At 47.5% G+C, this 24,244-nt stretch overlaps 1 protein-coding gene across 1 annotated transcript in view; it reads right to left on the bottom strand.

Moving 5' to 3' along the window:
• Positions 1-24,244, bottom strand: part of LOC124594038 (proline-rich protein 2-like) — a 100,574-nt gene that overhangs the window by 45,654 nt on the left and 30,676 nt on the right. The window contains exon 2 of the mRNA XM_047132389.1: positions 20,014-20,427. Coding sequence (XP_046988345.1) covers positions 20,014-20,427 — 414 coding nt within the window. The remainder of the gene's footprint in view (positions 1-20,013; positions 20,428-24,244) is intronic.

Here is a 24,244-nt window from a genome sequence, read left to right as displayed (position 1 = left end):
AAGGCAGAGACATACAACCCGTATTGAAGGTCAAGAGAGTCGTCAAAAAAGGAACGATAAGACGGATGGTCGGGCATTGACAGTAGCCGACAGGCATACCGACAAAGCAGTATATCGCGCCGGTAGGTGAGGGGCAATTCGCCAGCGTCAGCATGAAGACTCTCTACGGGACTGGTATAAAATGCTCCGATCGCAAGTCGTAAACCCCGATGTTGTATGGAGTTGAGGCGGCGTAAGATGGATGGCCGTGCAGAGGAGTATACGAAGCTCCCATAATCCAGCTTGGAGCGGACGATCGACCGATATAGACGAAGTAGGACGGTTCGATCCGCTCCCCACGACATACCACTGAGAACACGGAGGACATTTAAAGAACGGGTACAACGGGCGGCCAAATATGACACATGTGGAGACCAGCTAAGTTTCCTGTCAAAGGTAAGGCCTAAAAATTTGATTGTCTCCACGAGTGGGAGAGCAACGGGACCGAGTCGTAAGGACGGTGGGAGAAACTCTTTGTAGCGCCAGAAGTTAATACAGACCGTCTTCTCGGCAGAAAAACGAAAGCCATTGGCGACACTCCAGGAGTAAAGACGGTCAAGAGAACGCTGAAGACAGCGCTCCAGGACACGTGCACACTGCGCGCTGCAATAGATGGTAAAATCGTCCACGAAAAGGGAGCCTGATACATCAGCTGGGAGGCAATCCATTATTGGATTGATCGCGATGGCGAAGAGAGCGACGCTCAAAACTGAGCCCTGTGGCACCCCATTCTCCTGGCGAAAGGTGTCGGACAGGACAGAACCCACACGTACCCGAAACTGTCGATCCATTAAAAAGGAACGAATAAAAAGAGGGAGGCGACCGCGAAAGCCCCATGTATGCATGGTGCGGAGAATGCCCGCCCTCGAACAGGTGTCGTAAGCTTTCTCCAAATCAAAGAACACAACCGCGGTCGGGCGCTTCCGCAAGAAGTTATTCATAATGAAGGTCGACAAGGTAACCAGATGGTCAACAGCAGAGCGGCGCCTACGAAATCCACATTGTACATTGGTAAGTAGGCGTCGAGACTCGAGCAGCCAAACCAATCTAGAGTTAACCATTCGCTCCATCACTTTACAGACACAGCTGGTAAGCGAGATGGGTCGATAACTGGAAGGCAAGTGCTTGTCCTTCCCCGGCTTAGGAATCGGGACAACAATAGACTCGCGCCAGCATGCGGGAACATGTTCCTCAATCCAGATGCGATTGTATGTACGAAGAAGAAAACCTTTACCCGCAGGAGAAAGGTTCTTCAGCATCTGAATATGAATAGAATCAGGCCCTGGAGCGGAGGACCGTGATCGGCCAAGTGCGGTTTCGAGTTCCCGCATGGTGAATGGGGCATTATAACTTTCACAATTCGAGGAGCGGAAGTCAGGTGGCCTAGCCTCCTCTGCCTGTTTGCGGGGGAGGAAGGCAGGGTGGTAATGAGCGGAGCTCGAAACCTCGGCGAAAAAGCGGCCGAAGGCATTGGAGACAGCCTCAGGGGCCACAAGGACTTCATTCGCGACCTTCAAGCCAGAAACTGGGGAGTGGACCTTAGTGCCAGATAGCCGGCGCAGGCTACCCCAGACAACAGAAGAAGGAGTAGAACTGTTGAAGGTGCTTGTGAAAGCAGCCCAGCTGGCTTTCTTGCTTTCTTTAATAATACGACGACACTGAGCACGTAATCGTTTATAATTAATACAATTCGCCACTGTAGGGTGGCGTTTAAAGGTGCGTAAAGCACGTCGACGAGCACGTAAAGCGTCTCTACATGCTGCGGTCCACCAGGGGACCGGTACGCGACGTGGAGAAGAAGTAGGGTGAGGGATGGAATATTCAGCAGCAGCGAGAATGACTTCCGTGAGGTGTGCGACCTGACGATCGCAGCTTGTGAAGGTTTGATCCTGAAAGGTCGCCCTGGAAGAGAAGAGCCCCCAGTCTGCCTTGGAGATGGTCCAACGAGAGGAGCACGGAGAGGGAGTATGCTGCAGGAGATGGATAACACACGGGAAGTGGTCGCTCGAATATGTATCAGCAAGTGCATACCACTCAAACCGGCGTGCAAGTTGGGGAGTACATATAGAGAGGTCTAAATGGGAATAGGTATGAGATGTGTCCGAAAGAAAAGTAGGGGCGCCAGTATTGAGGCAGACAAGATTGAGCTGGTTGAAAAGGTCTGCTAACAAGGAGCCCCTCGGGCAGGATGCTGGAGAGCCCCAAAGAGGATGGTGGGCATTGAAGTCTCCAGTTAACAAAAATGGTGCAGGTAGCTGAGCAATAAGTTGCGTCATGTCTGCCCTGGTAACGGCAGATGACGATGGAGCGTAAACGGTACAAAAGGAAAACGTAAAAGTGGGGAGAGTAATGCGGATGGCAACTGCCTGCAGGCCGGTGTGCAACGTGATGGGATCGTAGTAAATATCATCCCGGACCAGCAACATAACCCCTCCATGAGCGGGGATACCTACCACAGGGGGTAGGTCAAAACGCACAGAGGTGTAGTGTGCCAAGGCAATTTGATCGCATGGGCGTAGCTTCGTTTCCTGGAGGGCTACGACGAGCGGACGATGCAAGCGGAGCAGCAACTTCAAGTCCTCTCGGTTGGAGCGAATGCTGCGAATATTCCAGTTAATAAGTGCCATCGTAAGAAAAGGAAGATGAGAGAAGGGGTCACCTCGAAGGCCGCTTAGGGCCTGGCTTCGAGCGAGCACTGCCGCCGCTAGCAGGAGGCGGACAGTCATCGTCCATGGGGTCTATAGGGTCATCGGCCATCTCGGGAGGATGGCCGGGAGGGGGAGCTTCCTCCGCCGGTGAACGGCCAGATGTTCGGCTACCAGCGGTGCGGCCAGGCGAAACGGATGACGGCCTGGGGCGGCAACCGCTGGGTGGCGCAGGAGAAGAAAGGCGCCGCGGCGGAGAAGGAGAACTGTGCTTCCTATGCGCCTTTTTAGAAGGACGTTTGGTGGAAGTACCGGTCGAAGGCTGGGAGGTCGAGGGACGGAGGAAGTCTGCACGGGATGGTTCCTTCTTGAAGGCCCGTGCATCTGACTTCGGGGTCTTCGACTGAGCAGAAGCTGAGGAAGTGGCTGGTGTCTGTGGGGTGATGGGAGGAAGAGGAGACGTCGACCGTGCGATCTTAGCACTGGCCGAACGGACGACCGTGGTGCTGAAGGTCAGATCGCATGTCTGGGTTGCTACCTCCCGGGTAGTCCGAGGAGAGGCGAGGACAGTGCTGTATTTCCCCGCTGGGAGCAGCGTGGGCTTCCTACTAGCCAATAGCTTGCGAGCAGCCGAGGTGGACACTTTCTCTTTGACTCGAATTTCCTGGATACAGCGTTCTTCCTTATAGACAGGACAGTCGCGGGAGGATGCGGCATGGTCACCCTGACAGTTCACACAACGAGGAGACGGAGGTGGACAGTCACCCTCATGGGCATCCCTGCCACAAATGACACATTTAGCCGCATTGGAGCAAGACTGTCGAGTGTGATTGAAACGCTGACACTGGTAGCAGCGCGTAGGTGTCGGGACATAGGGGCGAACAGAAATAACCTCGTAGCCCGCCTTGATGCGCGATGGCAGCTTAACACTATCGAAGGTTAAGAATAGTGTCCGGGTCGGTACAAGGTCATTATTGACCTTTTTCATGACCCGATGGACAGCTGTCACGCCCTGCTCAGCGAGGAAAGATTGAAGCTCCTCGTCAGTCAATCCGTCGAGAGAGCTACTATAGACTACACCACGAGACGAATTCAAAGTGCGGTGGGCCTCCACCCGGACAGGGAACGTGTACAAGAGTGTGGCCCGAAGCAGTTTTTGTGCCTGAAAGGCACTCTCAGTTTCTAGTAATAACGTACCGTTATGCAACCTGGTACAAGATTTGACAGATCCGGCTATGGCATCTACGCCCTTCTGAATAACGAAAGGGTTGACAGAGGAAAAATCCTTTCCGTCCTCAGATCGAGAAACTACGAGGAACTGTGGGGCAGGCGGTAGTACTTTTGTCACTGTTGGCTGGTCACGTTTCCGTTTGTGGGTCGAAGTCGAAAGCGATGGAGTAGAATCCATTGCGGAGGAATCCCCCATGATTGCCAGCGTCTCCGATGGCGCGCTCCTTCCTTGTGGGGACCCTCTCAGAGGGCATTCCCGCCTTAGGTGAATGTTTACACCTCAGGTCACACCTCCCGAGAAACAGACGGAGGGACCAATCGGCATGGTCAGAAGGTATCAGCTCAAGCAATCACCCCTCCCCGGGCCTGGCCTTTACCAGGGGGTACGCGCGTGCCTTACATGTCTACCCAGGGCGGGGACTTACGCGTTACCCCGTCACCGGCTACGCGTGCGAACGCGTGGGTCGGCCTTCAGACACGCACAGGGAGGAAGGAAGAAGAGGAAAAAGAAGAGAGAGGGAGAAAGAGGACAGACTGTCTCAAACGCCGAGGCGGAGACCAGAGAAGGCAAGGGGAAGAAGGCAATGAAAAGCAAGGAGAAGGAGGCAATGAGAAGGCAAGGAGAAGAAGGCAATGAGAAGGCAAGGAGAAGTCAAGGGAAAGAGTATGGAAGACAGTGAAGTGGAGAAGAGCAAAGAAAGGAACCAACAAAAGGAAGGAAGAAACGAGAAGTGAAAAACCAAAAAGACCACGATTATAGGTCGTGAAACCGTCCGTCTCCGGACGCAGGCGCTAACTACCCCCGTGAGGGGGATGGACTCCTTTTAGTCGCCTCTTACGACAGGCAGGAATACCTCGGGCCTATTCTAATCCCCGGACCCGCAGGGGGGTTTTACGAACGTGGCATGCAGGCTCTCGTTCATCGTTGGCAAAGTGTGTAAAGAATGGTTGTGACAATGTGAAAAAATGACAGCGTGTAGCTGAAATCTTTCTGTATGTAACTGTTGTAGTTACCATGAAAATAAATGGGAGGCGTTAGTTCTGTAATGACCCTCGAATAATAACGTTTTAGTTTGCTTGGCTGTTCAAGGCCTGCGCTGTTCTACACAGCAGTGGGGTCGTACGATTCGCGTCGTCTCATTGAAACCATGCTACTGTATTGGAAAAGAGCTCCATTTGTTTACTTGAAAGGTGTCACATTAAAAAGACGCGAGGCTATAACCGTTCAGCTAGCACTGCTGTAACCGCCTTACCTTGTGTCAGCGACATGGACTTACCATGTGCCTACACCGTGTAACTTATCGTGTCAATAAAGTGGATCCAGTTTCCCTTGCCACTGCAAAAGGTTGTTACTTTGTACACCTTTGACACAAGGTAAGTTACAGTTAGTAGACACGCACATGATGAGACCACGTCCACGCGAGGTTATGTTAACGTGATCACGATACTACCGGCCGAAATGAAGCCCAGTCAAGTCTAGGAAAATAGCCGACGTAATTGCAGTGTCCCGCATATCTGTTACACAGAACAGCCCCTCGGAAAATAGGGCGCTTTCAGTCGAATATTTAATCCATAAGAGACGATATCATGAGGCCTGTGACTCTTGATAAATGTGGGAGTGTTCAGCTGTAAACAGCCCGAAATGTTATATGGCCTTCAAAAACCACGTGAGAGATTTTCATATTCTCTCGCTCGCTAAGCGCGACAGTCCTACAGAAAAAAGAACTGAACCTTTTTTATAGGAAATTTAATGCAGTTAAATTTTGCTAGACGCCTTAGTTTTCGAGTTATTACACAAAAACATACAAAAGTGACCTTCAGACGCATCCCCACCCCCACACTCAGCCCCAAGGGTCAAGATTTCTAGAATGTTGTTTGTGGCACTCTCTCCTACCATTGTACAAAAATTTACTACTGCACGAATTCACTTTCACTTTCTTTGGTCTTTAGGGCACCGGCTTAGTCGAGCACTTACAAATCGTAAAAGTGAAATTTGTGTAAATTTTACATAGCAGTATTGTGAATTTTAACAGTTGTAATTGTTTATCTAAAATTTACACCGCTATATTTGTCAGGCCTTTTGGCTACGAAACTACTGTGTTTGTTAGGATTAAGTTTGGTTCGAATGGTCAACAATTGTAATTAGTTTTGGAATAAGTTTCACAAAAGTCGTTTTTCTTCCATTGCTCTCAAGGGCACGTTTAAATTATAATAGTTGACTATGCTGGTGGCGTAATAGCCCTATCAATAGAGACAAAAAAATGTCGAAAATCGGGAACAGTACGCGTCATAGGAAATTTTTGTGCGGTGATAGGGGGAGTGCCACGAACAACACACTAGAAAGCGTGCCTGGTGAGGGATGAGTGTGGGGGTAGATGGGCGTTTGAAGGTCACATTTGTAAGCTTTAACTATATTTTATTTCCTACAGAAAAGGCCCTGTTGATATTTATTATAGGAATAATAGTTTGCGCGTAGCAAGCGAGAGAATACGAAAATCTAGCGCCTGGTTTTTAAAGGCCAGATATAAAATTGCGGCTTGCAGCAGTAAGGGCACCTTAATCACCCTATATAAATAAAACACTTTACTGAGTCAGTTACCGATTTATTTTCCCACTACGTGTTTCAGTGATTCACACCATCGTCTTGGTATCAACCATCGAGAAGTAAAGAGGAAAATAAACACGTGACTGATGCAGTAAAACGTTTTATTTACATTTTTATTCGGCCACCCTCCTAAAGGGGAACATTTTTTTGCGTGATATACCGCATCCAACGGCAACTGCAGGGGTGTGTTGAGGCAGTGGCGGAGTTGTGCGATGTGCAGAGTGTTACAGATGTCCAACGGGCAAGCATCGTAGAATAGGCTGGTATTTCCGTGTTCCAGGCAGAACAACTTCAACCAACTGGATAAAACAATGGCGTGAGATGAGTTCTGTGAGCAACGTGAAGCATAAATAAAATAAATATTCGAACGCCGGCAAATACCCGACGAGTTTCTAAAGCTCTGCAACGAAGCCCACAGTGATCTGTCCGTCGCCATTCTAGAGCATCATAAATCCCTTGCACGTCTTTGCAGATGACTGAGAAACAGGAATGAAAATTTCATCATTATAAGCTGCAACCGGCTCAAAATTTACTGCTGGGATCTTAAGTGAGTAGGTGCAATTTGTGCACAACATTACCTGATGGAACTGACCAGGATGACGCATTTCTGACAAACCAAGTTTGACGTGGCAAGCTTTCATCTGAATAGGTTCGTCAATAAACAAAAGTTCCGATAATACGCGGTTACAAACCCGCGCCTCATTTGGCCAGTCAGTATCAGTTTCGCGCGATATGCGGCCCCTGTTAACGACTTCTTCATTTCACAGCTGCAGAGACAGTGACGTGTAAATTCGATATGGTTTCAGCAAAATAACGTTACAATGAGGTGTCACTTTCCACATCGATTACTATCAAGATTTGGCGATATCCCACGGCCGGTGAGAACACATGACGTTTTAGCGGGTCACTTTTTTTTTTAGGGTTATATCAAGAACAAAGTATTTTCATTGTCACTCCGCAAAACTGATGAGCTGAGGAGAGCAATCCGGGAAGAGATTGATGCTATTTCCCAATAAAGGATTGAGAAGGTAATGCGGAGCCCCCGCGAACGTTTTCAGCCATGTGTATGGAGTATTTATTAATAAATAAGCTTTTGTTTAACTATTCAGTGTTATCGATGTGTATGGAACAATCATACGTAGATTATATTGGTTTAAATATACGCTGAAACTGATAACCAAATGAAAATGTACTATCGGGATTCCCATTTCTAAGGGGCGCCGGGAAAAGTGTTATAAGAATCTTAAATAGAATACAAAACCAAATTTGTAAATGGTATTCCTTTATGGTTGGAAAATTAAAATACATTAGATGAGGTGCAGTAACTTACCCCCCTCCACCTTAATATTCAATTCAACACAACGCTGCGTGTCCGTGAATCTTGCTACCAGAATATAGGGTTTCACGGAGGATGTTCTCACGTAACTTGTCGGCGTGGCAGCATTTGTGAATTGTGGCAATAGTGGGGTTCCACGAACTGTGTGTGGATCTAGTGTTATCTAGTGTTTCAAGGTAGCGTGGCGTTGTCAGAGGTGCATTGGCACGATTGTTGGAGTCGACCGCAAAGTCTTCGCCGTTTACTACAAGAATGTGGACTATAGCGTAGTATGCGTCATATAGGTGCTGACCAGGCTGGTGTGTATTCCTACTAGTTTACAGTTGTTCCGTGAAACCCAATAGTCACCCCATCACTCTGGCAGCATCATGCACGAACGTGGAGCGTCGTGTCGAACTGTGTACAGTGGGTTTATAAATTAATTACACAAAAGTAACCTGTAATTGTGAAAAGATTAAATAACTTACAGATACGTTTGATGCAGCTTAATTGCAGTATATCTTCAAGTTTTATTCCTGCGTAGCACTGTTACTTGTATGTGTTCCCTCTAGAAGCCAAGCGTGAATGAGTTATTCAAACAGCGGTGCAGAGCGTGCGTAGTGTTGTTTAGGATTTCATGAATCCGAATCCGCTGCTACAGTTCAGAGATAATTCAGGACTAAATATCGCAAGCCGCCACCTCAATGACAAAGTATTGTTAATTTGTACAGTCGTTTCACCGAAACTGGCTGTGTATCACAAAGCATCGGCGAGCAGTCTCGTTTTTACCGAGTCAACTGTAACTGGCACATCGTAACTGCACATGCTCGAACACTATATAGTACTCAGTTACAACAGGATACGGGCAAAGGTTTTTTTTTTTCAGAAAGATGGCGCATCATCGCATCACTATCATGAAGTTGACTCTGTAGGACTTGACGTGATGAAACAATATCCTAACCACCTGATCACCTGATTTTACCCGGATGGACTTCTATGTATCTTAATCTATCTTAAACATAGAGATAATAAGATAATCTATCTTAAAGATAGAGTGTTTATTCCTCCGCGTCTGGGAAACGTCGAAGAGCTGTGACAACAGACAACACAAGCTGTTGCCACCATTCACCAAGACTTGCTTCGTAGGGTTTCTCAGGAGACTGATCGTCGTGTTACAAAAGGTAGCCACATTGAAAATTTGTAAATAATACTTGAAAATACACTGCACTCAATGCTGTACCAAAACTTTCCTTAAAGTATTTACCTTTTTCACTGTTAAAGTTTATTTCATACAACTGATATATAAATGTCTTGTATACAGAAACTTCCTGGCACATTAAAACTGTGTGCAGGACCGAGATTCGAGCTCGGAAGGTTTGCCTTTCGCGGGCAAGTGCTCTACAACCTGAACTACACAAGTTCCACAAGTCTGCAGGTACTGATGTTCCTTCAGTTCATTTTTCTGATAGATCATTAACATAAAGAACAAAAACGATGGGTCCGCAAACGGACCCTTAAGAGATTCAATACCTGTTTTTTTTTAGCATTACTATAAAAATTAGGTATTTTGTGCATTTTTATATCTTTATTCTTTATTTTAGTGATCTGCTGACGATCATGCAGATAGGAATGGATCCACCTGTTTGATAGGCCTTATATTCCGTAATTTCTTAACTTCAGCAACAGGATGTCCTGCAGACCTGCAGGAGAGCTTCTGTAATGTTTGGAAGGTAGGAGACGAGATACTGGTGGAATTGAAGCTGTGAGGACGGGTTGTGAGTTGTGCTTGGGTAGCTCAGAGGGTAAAGTACTTGTTCGAGAAAGGCAAAGTTCCCGAGTTCGAGTCTGGGTTCGGGACACAGATTCAATCTCACAGGAAGTTTCGTATCAGTGCACACTCCGCTGCAAAATGAAAATCTCATTTTGCAAACACCCTGTATACATGTTGGGGGAGGTTACATACAGCACCTCTAGAGTGTAACTCCATTTCTCCATCATGAACATACGTCATTTGCAAATTTGGTTTCGTATCCTGTTTTATTAAGATTTTTATAACACTTTTTCCGGGGACTCTTACGGCTCGGACACCCATTACTTCCCATGGGCCATCCTATACTATTCACTTGAGGCAACTGCAGACTGAAAATTCCGGAGATGATTGTGCCTTGAAGACCATCCATTGACGATCAGGTTGCGCCTCATAGCATGATGACTGCGCTAGTGTTGTGTCACTCGGTTGTGCCACCACTAGGGAGGAGAACGGGGAGTGCTGTCTAAGGATGGGGCAGGCACAGCGAGAGTCGTTTGAGCTATCGCGTGGGAACTGCACCTAAATACAGATGGAAGCTGGCATCTTATTCTCAGAATTGCTGTGGTAACCCCATAGGAGAGCGGCAGAACACTTAATCTGGTAGAAATGTTTGCTACGGTTCTTAGAGTCGCAGGATGATTATGTATCAACCATTACCCATTAAAAACCAAAGTAAGTTGATTAAAGAGGTACTGAGGGGACAGTCTTACTCTGCCGTCTCAGCTGGGGAGAGAGGACACTGAAAATTTGGTGTTTGCACGTTAAAGTGCACTTAGGGCAGAAGTTAGTCCGTCGGTGGAGCGACTTTGCTCTCCGGCCGTCTCTCGCAATTATGGGGGCAAACAGGGCGTTATTTGCGGAAATCCCCAAATGAAAATTAGCGGGACGATATAATATTTAGAGAGCGCTGTACAAACGCAGCCGCTTAATGCACGCTGCCGGCGAGACTAGGAATGGAGAGAGGAACGGCCCGGCCCAAATTTATAGAACGGGTCGTGGCTTTGGCCGGCCTGCCGGGTTATCGCAGAAGCGGTTCGCCGCCGGTCTCGATGCTATAAGGAACGGCGACCTGCCCGGCAGTTTCCTGCACCGCTACTGAAATGCGGGCTCGCCGCATAAACAGTGACCCATGCTGCTTTAAGCAACACCCCAGGGCGGGAAGCCTACGGCCTAGATGGGTGTATCCCCCAGAGCGTTTCTCTCGCTGATGATCAAAGTTCAGTGTAGCCGAGTACATTACGCCAATCTTTCATCTGCGTAGTCTGTGTATGTGACATCTTGGTGCAAATGGTTCAAATGGCTCTGAGCACTATGGGACTTAACATCTTAGGTCATCAGTCCCCTAGAACTTAGAACCACTTAAACCTAACTAACCTAAGGACAACACACACATCCATGCCCAAGGCAGGATTCGAACCTGCGACCGTAGCGGTCACGTGGTTCCAGACTGTGGCGCCTAGAACCGCACGGCCACACCGGCCGGCTATGACATCTTGCTGGGCGCCCTAATGAAATAGATTCGCATTCTGTTACTATGCACTGATTTCACCTGTCTGCGACACAAGAAAATCCTTACCTGACTTGGAGTCGAACCCGGATGCCTGGTCGCCTTAACCACTTTGGCTGTTCGGGTACGTCTCCAGGACCGATCCAAACTTGTCACGTAGCCACAAACCACTTTTTTTTCGTTTTTTGTTTTTGAGTCATCAGTCTACCGACAGAAGCACACTCAGGAAAAAAACGCGAAACCAAAAATTAAAGAATGTGGAGTAATGAAATTGCGGAAACACATTTGTGTAGGTGATATATTTAAGTGATTAATATTGCAAGATCACAGGTAACTGTATGCAAGCGATAAGCCATTACAGATTTCAAATACTGGTGTTATGACTGACAATCCGCAATCTTTCACAAACACAACTTTTATTGATGTAAGTTCACAAGGTTGGTGACTGAACAACAAACGAAAGGTAACAATAACGATGCCAGTAAAAGTCCCCTAATTGAGGCAAACAAAAGTTCACTTCGAATTTTCCACAAAGCTTCGTGGTAACACACACACCCTAGTAAAGCCCAATTCAGAGACGGAGACGTAATCTTCAGCGGTCGAAGTACATTATTAAATACCTCTAAGATAATGATTGACATACAGTCAGCACGGATTCAGAAAATATCGTTCTTGTGAAACTTTATACTCATGAAGCAATAAGTGCTAGCGACAGGGGATGTCAATTTGATTTTTTTTTTTTTGATTTCCAGAAGGCTTTCGACACCGTTCCTCACAAGCGTCTTCTAATCAAACTGCGTGCCTACGGATTATCGCCTCAGTTGTGCGACTGGATTCGTGATCTCCTGTCAGAAAGGTCACAGTTCGTAGTAATAGACGGAGAGTCATCGAATAAAACAGAAGTAATATCCGGCGTTCCCCAAGGAAGTGTTATAGGCCCTCTACTATTCCTGATCTATATTAACGACATAGGAGACAATCTGAGCAGCCGTCTTAGATTGTGTGCAGATGATGTTGTCGTCATTTACCGTCTTGTAAAGCCATCAGATGATCAAAACGACGACAAAATGATTTAGATATCTGTGTGGTGCGAAAAGTGGCAATTGACTCTGAATAAAGAAAAGTGTGAAGTTATTCACATGAGTACTAAAAGAAAGCTAAATTTCGATTACGCGATAAGTCACACAAATCTGAGGACTGTAAATTCAACTAAATACTTAGGGATTACAATTACAAATAACCTAAACTGGAACGATCACACAGATAATATTGCGGGTAGAGCAAAGCAAAGACTTCGATTCATTAGCAGAACACTTAGAAGGTGCAACAGGTCTACTAAAGAGACTGCTTACACCACGCTTGTCCGCCCTATTCTGGAGTATTGCTGTGCGTTTTGGGATCCGCATCGGGTGGGACTGACGGATGACTTCGAAAAAGTAAGCAAAGATGGGCAGCTCGTTTTGTATTATCGCGAAATAGGGGACATGGTACGTGAATTGGAATGGCAATCATTAAAACAAAGGTTTTTAACGTTGCGACGGGATCTTCTCATGAAATTTCAATCACCAGTTTTCTCCTCGGATTGCGAAAACATTCTGTTGGCACCGACATACATAGGGCGAAATGATCATCACGATAAAATAAGAGAAATCAGGGCTCCCACAGAAGAATTTAAGTGCTCGTTTTTCCCTCGTGCCGTTCGAGAGTGGAATGGTAGAGAGACAGCATGAAGGTGGTTCATTGAACCCTCTGCCAGGCTCTTTATTGTGAATAGCAGAGTAATCTCGTAAATGTAGATGTAGAGGTCGGCATCCGGAATAAACTGAATAGCTGTCTCCAGCCAAACAGGTTTTGGCGTAGTGATACTTCCTGCAGGCCGTGTCTCGAGCTCTCCCTGCAGGAAGTAGTGCTCGGAATGTGTTTCCATCATCTTGTATGTAAATACCTGGTGTATACCATGGTGCCTTTGGTACGCCTTGGACATAGACAACCTCAGCCTCTGTGGTGTAATATGGGTTGCCGGCCCTCATGGGCTACCTTGGCTCCGGCATAGCAGCTGGTACATCAATAACAGGTGTAATCGCCAAAACGTTGAATGCAAGCATGCAAACGTGCATTCACCGTGTTGTGCAGGTGCCGGATACAGTTTGTGGGAGTTCCACGCCTCTTGCAATTGGTCATTCAGTACAGGAATGATTAATGCTGTTTGCGTAAGACACAGGATTTGTCGTTCGACGGTGACCCCCCCAACTGGAGACAGATCTGGTGATCGAGAAGGCGAAGACAACATGTCGACACTCTGGATTATGACAGCGGTATGTGGGCGAGCGTTATCCTGTTGCAAAACATCCCCTGGAATGCTGTTCATGAATGGCAACAAAACAAGTCGAATAACCAGACTGACGTACCAGTTTGCAGAAAGAGTGCGTGGGATACCCATGAGCGCGCTCCTGCTGTCATACGAAATAGCGAGAGTGCCCCTGCTATCATAAGAAATCGCACCGCAGACTATAACTCCAGGTGTAAGTCCAGTGTGTCTAATACGCAGACAAGTTGGCTGCAGGCCAACAACTGGCCTCCTAACCAAAACACTACAGTCACTGGCACCGAGGCAGAACCAGCTGTCATCAGAATACATCCCCACCCTGTCCTCTGATTAGCTGTCGCTTGATATCAGTGAAGTAAATGGCGGTGGTTTAGACTCAGCGAAACGCTCGCTGCAAGGTCCCTGACCCGGAGTTGTCCTTGAAGTAATCAATTGTTAACTGTTCGTTGTGTCACAGTGGTGCCAGCCATTGCTCAGATAGCTGCTGCAGCTGCAGTACGATGTGCCAGAGCCTTACGCCGAACTCGACGGTCTTCCCTCTTGGTAGTGCCACGTGGCCGTCCGGAGCCCAATTTTCTTGCGACCGTACTTTTTCGTGACCACCACTTCCAGCAACTGTGCTACATTCCTGCCAACTCTTTCTGAAGTATCACAGAAGGAACATTCAGCTACTCGTAGCCCTATTACACAACCTCGTTCAAAAACAGAGATGTGTTCATAATCACGCACTAGTCCCCTTGAAGGCATTCTTGACTAGCATCGACTCACCACGTCGGATCCCAAAGGTAGCCAACGTTCACAACCGTTACAGCGTGTATTTAGAGCAAACCTGATATTTACCCTCATAGTAGCGCAACTAGCGCCACCATTATGCGACTGGCTCGAAGTTTTAGTACACATCATCTTACAGATGTAGAAAAACGCCTTCCAATTTTCGTTTATGCCGCACAGCACCTTCTTGGCGTTGCGATTTTTTTCCGTCAGTGCATATTCGCGTTCTGCGACTATGAATCTACGTCACCCTTTTGCGAAATCTGAAAATTTGTGGTGGATCGGGGTTCGAACACGGTTTCCCCTTATCGCAAGCCATCGCATCAACCACCTCGGCTATCCGAGCAGCAGCCTTCGTGACCACGGTCAGTTGACACAAAAGTTTTCTGCGTATCGTAACGTGTCATAATGAAAAAAACTATACTAGAGAAATCAACGTTTTGGCCACAGTTACAATGATCTTCTTGTGGGTCTACTGATTACATTATAACGCGGTACGATACTCTCAAAACTTTTATGTCTACAGTCTTCTGACTCGTTTGATGCGGCCCGCCACGAATTCCTCTCCTGTGACAACTTATTCATTTCAGAGTGCTACTTGCAACCTACGTCCTCAACTATTTGCTGGATGTATTCCAACCTCTCTCTTCCTCTACAGTTTTTACCCTCTGCAGCTCCCTCAAGTATTATGGAAGTTATTCCCTAATGTCTTAACAGATGTCCTGTCATCCTGTCTCTTCCTCTTGTCAGTGTTTCTCATATATTCGTTTCCTCGCCGATTCTGAGCCTTCTTATTCTTTACCTTGTCAGGCTAATTAACAACGCTCTGACAAACTGCCTATTGGCTTTTGTCTCGGCTTCTTTGACCGACGTTCATCTGATGATTTTATTGACATTTCGCCAACACGAGTGGCTGGCATTCTCAAAGCTTCACCCTCCATTGCCGGTGGTGAACTGGAGCCGAGCTCGCGGCCACAGATATATGTACCTGACGCGCCAACGTCCGAGGACTTCTCCGCGGTCATTTCCGGTGCGGTTCTCCTCTTGCTACCTGCGACGGTCGTTCGTTGCAGTGCGGGAAGCCTTGCTCTCAACAACTTGTTCAGAGAGGGACAATCATCCAAACCAAAAATTTTAGAAAACATGGTCTCTAAAATGAATACCTTAAGAACTGTGACTACCTCTGTATTTTCGATACTGTGAAACAAATCTCTTCTACTACGAGCTCTTTGCTTTCCATGGTTTGGAAGGAGGTATAACGGACAAAAACAAGAAAAAATGTAAAGCAAATGATGTTGTTGTTGTGGTGGTCTTCAGTCCAGAGACTGGTTTGATGTAGCTCTCCATGCTACTCTATCCTGTGCAAGGTTCTTCATCTCCCAGTATCTACTGCAACCTACATGCTTCTGAATCTGTTTATTGTATTAATCTCTTGGTCTCCCTCTACGATAAAGCGAATATCGACTCTAAAATGAATACCTTGGAAGTTGTGAGCACTTTTTCAGTATAAGACATGGGTTTCACAGCACTAAAGATGAACAAGAGATCGTAGCTGTTAGGGTAAGGTAAGTTAACGTAAGAAAGGCAGCAGGAGTAATCCACTAAATTACATTCCCATGTCACTAACTTCGACATACAGCAGGATTTTGGAACGTATATTGTGTTCGAGCATTACGAATTACCTCGAAGGAAACGGTCTATTGACACATAGTCGACACGGATTTAGAAATAATCATTCTTGTGAAACACAATTAGCTCTTTACTCACAAGAAGGGATTTCAAATTGATTTCCTATTCCTAGATTTCCAGAAGGCATTTGAAACCGTCCCTCACAAGCGGCTTATAAACAAATTGCGTGCGTATGGCATTCGTCTGTTATGCGAATTAATTCGTAATTTACTGTAATAGAAGACAACAGTTCAGAGTAATTGCCCGAAAGTCATCTAGAAAACAGAAGTGATTTCTGTCGTTCCACGAGGTAGTGTTACAGGTGCTCTGTTGCTCCTTATCTATATAAACAATTTAGCAGACAATCTGAGCAATCGTCATATGTTGTTTGCAGATGATGATGTCGTTTATCGTCTAGTAAAGTCATCAGAAAATCAACACCAATTGCATATGTATAATGTATCTGTAATGGTGCGAAAATTGTCAGTTCACCCTAAATAATGAAAAGTGTGAGGTTGTCCACAGGAGTGCTAAAAGGAATCCGTTAAACTTCGGTTACACGATAAATCAGTCAAATCTAAAAGCTGTAAATTCAACTAAATGCCAAGGAATCACAATTACGAACAACTTAAATTGAAATAGCACACAGAAAAACTGCGTCTTACCGGCAGAACACGTAGAATGTGCAACAGATCTACTAAAGAGGCTGCCTACACTACGCTTGTCCGTCCTCTTTCGGAGTCCTGCTGAATTAACGGAGTACATCAACAAATGGTTCAAATGGCTCTGAGCACTATGGGACATAACTTCTAAGGTCATCAGTCCCCTAGAACTTAGAACTACTTAAACCTAACTAACCTAAGGACATCACCGTAGCGGTCGCGCGGTTCCAGACTGTAGCGCCTTTAACCGCTTGGCCACCCCGGCCGGCAGTACATCAAAAAATTTCAAAGAAGAGCAACATGTTTTGTATTGGAGGAAGAGTGTCACAGACGTGATACAGGATTTGGAGTGGACACTATTAAAACAAAGGCGTTTCTCGCTGCGGTGGAATCTTCTCACGAAATTCCAATTACCAACTTTCTCCCCCGAATGCGAAAATATTTTGTTGACCTACATAGAGAGAAACTATCATCATAACGAAATAAATGAAATCAGAGTTAGCGCGGAAAGACATATGTGTTCATTTTGTCCGTGCGCTGTTAGAGAGTGGAGTAACAGAAGTATTGTGCAGGCGGTTCGATGAATCCTGACAGGAACATAAGTGTGATTTGCAGAGTAGCCATATAGGCATATGTGCTCTTCAGAGCCCATGATTTCTGAACATTTTTTCATGTTTTCGTCCATGCTACCACCTGTCAAAATATGAGAAGCAAAGAACTTGTAATAGAATGTAGGGCGTCAAAAACGGTCTGAAAAGCTTGTGAGGCTGTTGTTGTACGGGAGGTTTTGCTGACAAATAATCGTTCAGAAAAAATTCAATATACAGCGACGTTTCCGAGTTACTAAGCATTGAAGTAAGCTAATCAGATCACCAAGAGTGCAAATTCATGCACTTGCACACGCTGAAACGTGGTAATGCACAGACATCTGGTTTCGTGAGCTGCCACTCGCTCAGCTCCTCATTACCAACTAAAACGTGCCTTTATCGGAAGTGTTAAATTTAACTTAGGAAACCGAACAAAGAACACGCTTGGCGACACTGTCTCTAGCAGGTTGCTAGAATTTGGATTCAAAACGACCATATCGGCTAACTTCCATGCTAATTAAACCGGAAACGTTGAAATGTATCGAATTTTGTCCTAACAGTTTTTTCCCAGCTCTATTTACCCTGCAACAACCTTACAAGCTTTTCAGTCCGTTTATGACCACCCTATAGATTTGTTTCAAAGTATCGAAGATGAAATGCTCATAGCCTTAACGTATGCACTTTAGAGCCCACGTTTGCTAGATTGTTTGCTTCGAGTGATCTTTCCTGTCATATCCGTGACTATTGACGATTTCTCGTGGGACACCTTGTATATGACGTCTTCCTTGTATCCATTAGACCATTGCAGCTACATGGCGAAGCCGATTGAGTCGTTCCTTATCATTACCTACCCACGCGGTTGGGATCACTCATTATCACGTGGGTGGGTACTCGCCAGCTGCGACTCAACAGGTTCTTCGCCCCTTTCCAGATGGCTTAGGAGATATGGCGTCTAGATACATCATAAGTCACTAACATTAATACGATGCAACGGGCGCCCGGTCGAGTTGATTGTGGTGTAAGTCTGATCCGTAGTGTAGCCCGAGGTCTATGTTAAATTGAAAGGTAATAATTTGATTGTGACATCTTGGGTTGACGGGTGTTCTGCCGGATATCAGCGTCGTACTTGCACGATATTTCGGTCACGTAGCTCGAGACCTTCATCAGGTGCGACCTGAGACTGCTCCTCGAGTGGACCTGGTCCAGTATTTATGCCTGTGGCCTTCTCCCTCCACCAACGGCTGCGGGCGCTTCCTCTGTGGTCCGCACCCATTCCCTGCGACCTGCTGGAGCGTTGCTGCTCCGTTTTCCGTCCGCTGCGGTTCTAGGTGTTCCCTCTGCCGTCCGCGCCTACCATACCCGCTCGTGGGGGTTTCATCTACGGTCTGGGGTACCAAGCGTTCCCCCTGCGGTCCTCGCCCGCTCACCACGACCTGTTGGAGCGTTGCCGCTCCGTTTTTCGTCCGCTGCGGCTCTGGATGTTCCCTCTGCGGTCCGCGCCCACCAGTCCCACTTCTGGGTGTTCCATCTTCGGTCTGGTGCGCCTGGCAGTCCGTCAGGGGCTCGTTTTCCATCTCCATGTCTCTGGTTCTTCTGTTTGTGTAGTGTTGCAGCTGGCCTCGTAACTCCTTTAACAATTTCAGAGCCGGATCCCAGGCTCTGCTTAGCTGGTACCCTGTGTCACGGTCCATAAGATCGTCAGCCATTTTAATTTCTATCGATTCTCTTATAACACTGTCCCAAAATCTGGGTGTTTGTGCTAGAATCTTGGTATCCGCATACTTCATGATCTAGTTCTTGACAGTGTTCAGCAATGGCTGACTTAGTCACCTGTCTTAATCTAGTGTGCCTTGATGTTCTTTGCACCTGATCTCCACAGTTCTTGTCGTCTGGCCAATGTAGGATATGCCACATTGACAAGGTATATTGTAAATCCCTGGTTTTTGTAACCCCAGGTCGCCTTTGACACTCCCCAGCAGTCCCCCGATCTTATTGGATGGACAGAAAACACTCTTGATATTGTGTTTACGGAGGATCCTACTGATTCTGGCAGAAATAGAGCCAGCATAGGGCAGATATGCCACCTTCTTTGCTTCATCTTGGTCTTCTTCAGGAACCTGTGGTATAGTGGCTTTTGTGGCGGTGTTCGTAGCGACAAGCAATTCGCTGTAGAAACGGCTTACGAAGTCACCGCCACACTTTTAATAGCGGGCCGACCGGTCCGCTGGAACAGTGAACAGAAAGATGAAAACCCAAACACTCTGATTAAATAAAAGTCGGTACTTATCTTTATTAACGAAGATACAGAAACAGTAGTGAACTCCGTGTCTACAGAGATCTGTCTAGTTCGAGTCGGAGCGGCTAGATCAGCGTCGGCTGACGACAAACAACAACTCTGCTGCGATGAACACACAACTGACTAGCAAGTACACAAATCGGTGGCGAGTATACAACTGAGCGGCGAATACAGAACTGAACTAGCGCTCGCGACTCCAGCGCTTAAGAAACCAGAAGCCAGCGGTGGCGCGCACAGACTTGCGGCGATTTCCTGTCTCGCTGGCGCTGCTTATGCGGACGGCGTCCGGACTTTGATGCTGCCAACCTTTTGGCAGCGGGCTCGGGTGGCATTACTGGCTAGGATATAACACTCCTCCTCCCCCAAATCGCCGCACCGTCGTTGAATAATGACGTGGCGAGCGTCGACGGCGGGGGAGGGATCTGGCCGCAGGCGTAGCGGACGAGACCGGGGCGGAGACTGTTGTCGGTGGCAGTCCCCGGTCCGCACTCCAGCATTGGGTGCGCGGGGCCTCGGGAAACACCGACTGAAAACCGAGGTCAGGGTGCACGCCTGTGACCACGGGCGCAGCTTCTGGTACTGGACGCGACGGGGCGTCGGGACCCACGAAGAGAGGCAGCGTCTCCTGACGCTGCGGCGACGGCTGCTGAGTGGGCGCCGGACAAGGCGCTGCGGTGTCAGACTCCTTGGGGGAGCCCAAGGAAAGCGGCTGCAGGACAGGTTGCACAGCCACCGCTTGGGAAGGCGGCCCGGCTGAGGGGTCGACGTCCATCAGCTCCGAAGGCGGTGGCGACTGAAGAGGGACCACAGGCGCCGGAGCGACCACCCGGGGCGCTCCCGGATGAAGCTGCGCGGGAGGCATCAACGGGACGGGCTGTCGGCGTGGTAGCGGCGACGGCTGCTGCTGCTGCCCTGGGGGCGGCAGCGAAGTCGGAAGGCGCGGCTGGAACCCGCCGCGGACCAAATCTGTGGACAAAGAACGAGCGGCAGAATCCGGACGGCCAGCGCGGCGCAACTGGTTCTGATGCCTCCGGTGCACCCCAGTAGCACCTTGAACAGTATAAAAACCGCGACCCTGGACACTTATCACGGTACCACGTTCCCAACGACGGCGACCGTGATAAACTCTGAAAGAAACGGCGTCGTTGCGCTGAAAACGCGTGCGATGCTCAGAAGCGGCGGGTCGATCCGGGGGGTGCAACAACCGTAGTAGGGTGCGATGACGACGGCAGTGGAGAAGCTCCGCAGGCGAAGGGCCGTCGCGTGGCGTGGTCCGGTACGACGACAGGAACGTGATGAGGGCCTGCTGACGAGAGTGCGTAGCACGAAGGCGGTCCATATGATCCTTTAATGTGCGTACAAAACGTTCCGCTGCACCATTCGATTGAGGGTGGAACGGCGGAGTAAGAACATGGCGAATGCCATTGGCAGAACAAAAACTTTCAAATTCAGCAGAGGTAAATTGTGGACCATTGTCAGACACTAAAACTTCTGGAAGACCCTCAATACAAAAAATTGAAGTCAACGCCTGTATAGTTTGTGCAGACGTTGTAGACTGCATGGGCACAACAAACGGAAAATTACTAAATGCATCTATCACGATGAGCCAACGAGAATGCCAATATGGACCAGCGAAATCAATATGTACTCGCTGCCAGGGACCGGCAGGGCGTGCCCACTCAAAATAGCGTTGAGGCGGAGCAGCTTGGTGTTCGGCACACGTCGAACAATCTGTAGACATCTGCGTAATCTGCTTATCAATGCCGATCCATGTACAATGACGGCGGGCAAGCTGCTTGGTGCGGACCACTCCCCAATGACCTTGATGCAACAAGTCGAAGACCTTGGATTGCAGCACTTGGGGAACCACTACACGAAGCTGGTCATTCTCGGTGCGTAACAGCTAAACTCCGTGCGAAACAGACAACAGATGACGTTGCGGATAATAGCGACGAACCACAGGATCCGATATGTCCTTTGCCTTGGACGGCCAACCACGTTGAACAAAACGTAATAGTAAACTCAGATGAGGATCCGTAGCTGTCTCACGTGCCACCTGACGATAATCAATCGGAAAATCCCGGAGGGATTGATGCTCATCGGCGTCAATCTGATGGCAAGAGTCGTCAGAGGAATCGAAGACATCATCCGCAGCAATCGGCAATCTAGAAAGCGCGTCAGCGTTTGCATGCTGAGCTGTAGGGCGATACAGTATCTCATACTGGTATTGTGATAACAAAAGAGCCCAACGTTGTAGTCTCTGAGCTGTCCGCTGAGGAACTGGTTTAGACGGATGAAACAGTGACGTCAGGGGGCTTGTGATCTGTTACTAAAGAGAATGGTCTACCATAGAGGTAGTGATGGAATTTTGTGACACCGAACACAATAGCCAACGCTTCCTTGTCCAATTGGCTATAATTACACTGAGCTTTGTTTAGCAATTTAGATGCGAACGCAATAGGACGTTCGGTGTTACCGACTCGGTGAGACAACACAGCACCGAGGCCGAAAGAAGAGGCATCACAAGCTAACACTAGAGGCTTGTTAGGGTCGTAATGGACCAGACAACGATCATTCAATAAAGCCTCTTTAAGCTGCTGAAAGGCTGATTGGCAATCAGCTGACCACACAAACGGAACATTCTTACGGCGGAGACGATGCAACGGTGCAGCAATCTGTGATGCATTAGGTATAAACCTAATATAATACGTCAATTTGCCAAGAACTGCTTGCAATTCATGCAGATTGCGAGGGGCGGGCAAATCACGAATAGCTGCTAAATGTGACTGGGAGGGATGAATGCCTTGAGCATTAATAACATGTCCCAGATACTCCATCTCCGTAAGGAAAAATGAACATTTATCGATGTTGCAACGTAGGCCTGCCTGAGACAACACTTTAAACAAACACTCCAAATTACGGAAATGTTCAGCAGGCGTCCGACCGGACACAACAATATCGTCTAAATAGTTGCAACACGATGGCACATTAGCCAGAAGTTGTGACAAAAAACGCTGAAAAACAGCTGGAGCTGACGCACAACCAAAAGGCAAACGCAGAAAACGGAACAACCCCAACGACGTGTTTATGACAAAATACTGTTGTGATTGCTCGTCGAGGGGCAATTGCAAATATGCTTCACGGAGATCAATTTTGGAAAAGAAACGAGCTTCCCCTAACTTATCCATCAGCTCGTCCGGTCTAGGCAAAGGAAAAGAATCAATGACAGTCTGAGGATTAACTGTCGACTTAAAATCAGCACACAAACGTAACTTTCCAGACGGTTTCTTTATAATAACTAGGGGAGAAGCCCACTGGCTCGCTGAAACGGGTTGAATAACACCGTTGTTTTGCAAACGACGAAGTTCATCTTCTACAGGTGCCCGGAGGGCGTGAGGCACTGGACGAGCACGACAAAATCGAGGCTGAGCATTATCTTTTAACGTAATATGAGCGGCAAAGTTCACAGCACAACCTAGTTCGTCTTTAAATATGTCACTGTATCGTTTACACAAATCGGTTATGCTGTCTTGAAGAACAACAACAGAATTAATTTGCAACACATTGTCTTGGATAGACAGGCCAAACAAGTCAAAACAGTCTAATCCGAAAATGTTTACACTGTCTGTAGCGCGGAGCACTGTGAATGAAACTGTTTTTGTATTGCCACGGAATGTGGCTGGCACGCTACATACACCTAACACAGGAATTTGTTCTCCACTATAAGTAGCCAAAGAATGTTTTGCCGCTGAAAGTTTAGGGCGGCCGATAGCCGCATACGTAGCACTATTTATGAGAGTCACAGACGCGCCAGTGTCTAATTGAAAATTGAAGGTCTTATCCTGGATGCGTAGCTTCACAAATAGTTTATTACACTGTCTCTGGATCGGTGCAGTGGAGGCGAAAGACACAAAATCAGCGCGTTTAGCGCGTGTTCGCTGCTTACGACAACTCGCGGGTTGGGCGGATGGAACAACAACTCCCGCTTCACTTGCAGTCTGTACATTACGTTTTACAGCGTTTGAATTACGCTTGGGTCGCGTAGCAGAGGGCTGGGTGGGTGGCTTATTGCGAACAAGTTTATTACCCACACGAACCGTGGAAGAGTCTTTAAACGCGACCTTCTGGGCGGGCTAGCTTTGAAGAACATGAATATCCATGGGCTGGGCAGCACTAGAATTGTTCTTGCGTTTACGCAAACAAACAGTCTGGATGTGTCCTTTCCTTTGACAAAAGTGACAAACCGCGTTTCTCAACGGGCAACGTTCACGAGGATGAGCAAGAACACACTTAGGGCAAGACTTAACTCTATAATTTTGCACACGCGGCTGACGAATGTGTTTAACATGACGCGGCCGGCTAGTGTTTACAGTCTGACTCTGCCGGTGTGGCCGCGGGCGAGACATAACTTGCTTAGCACAGGCAATTTGAGAAATACATGGCTGATCTAACTCACACTCAGCGTAGTCAAAAGTATCTTGGGCTTCGATGATGTTCATCACAGTCTCTAATGACGGGTCAGGCAACTTTAAGATAGCAGCACGAATACGTGAATCTGCAATGTTTTGAGTAATAGCGTCTCGTAACATGACATCACTGTAGGAAGCTCCACACACACAATTAAATCGGCACTGACGGGTGAGGCCCCGTAAATCTGTTAACCACTGTTTATTAGATTGATGTGGCAGTTTCTTTAATCTGAAGAACTTGAATCTGGCTGCTGCCACATGAACTCGCGACTCGAAATACTCAGCAAGCTTGTGAACAATAACGTCATCGTCTA

The sequence above is a fragment of the Schistocerca americana genome, chromosome 2 (genome assembly GCF_021461395.2).
Source record: "Schistocerca americana isolate TAMUIC-IGC-003095 chromosome 2, iqSchAmer2.1, whole genome shotgun sequence".
Lineage (NCBI taxonomy): Eukaryota > Metazoa > Arthropoda > Insecta > Orthoptera > Acrididae > Schistocerca > Schistocerca americana.
This window is presented reverse-complemented; position numbering and strand designations above follow the sequence as displayed.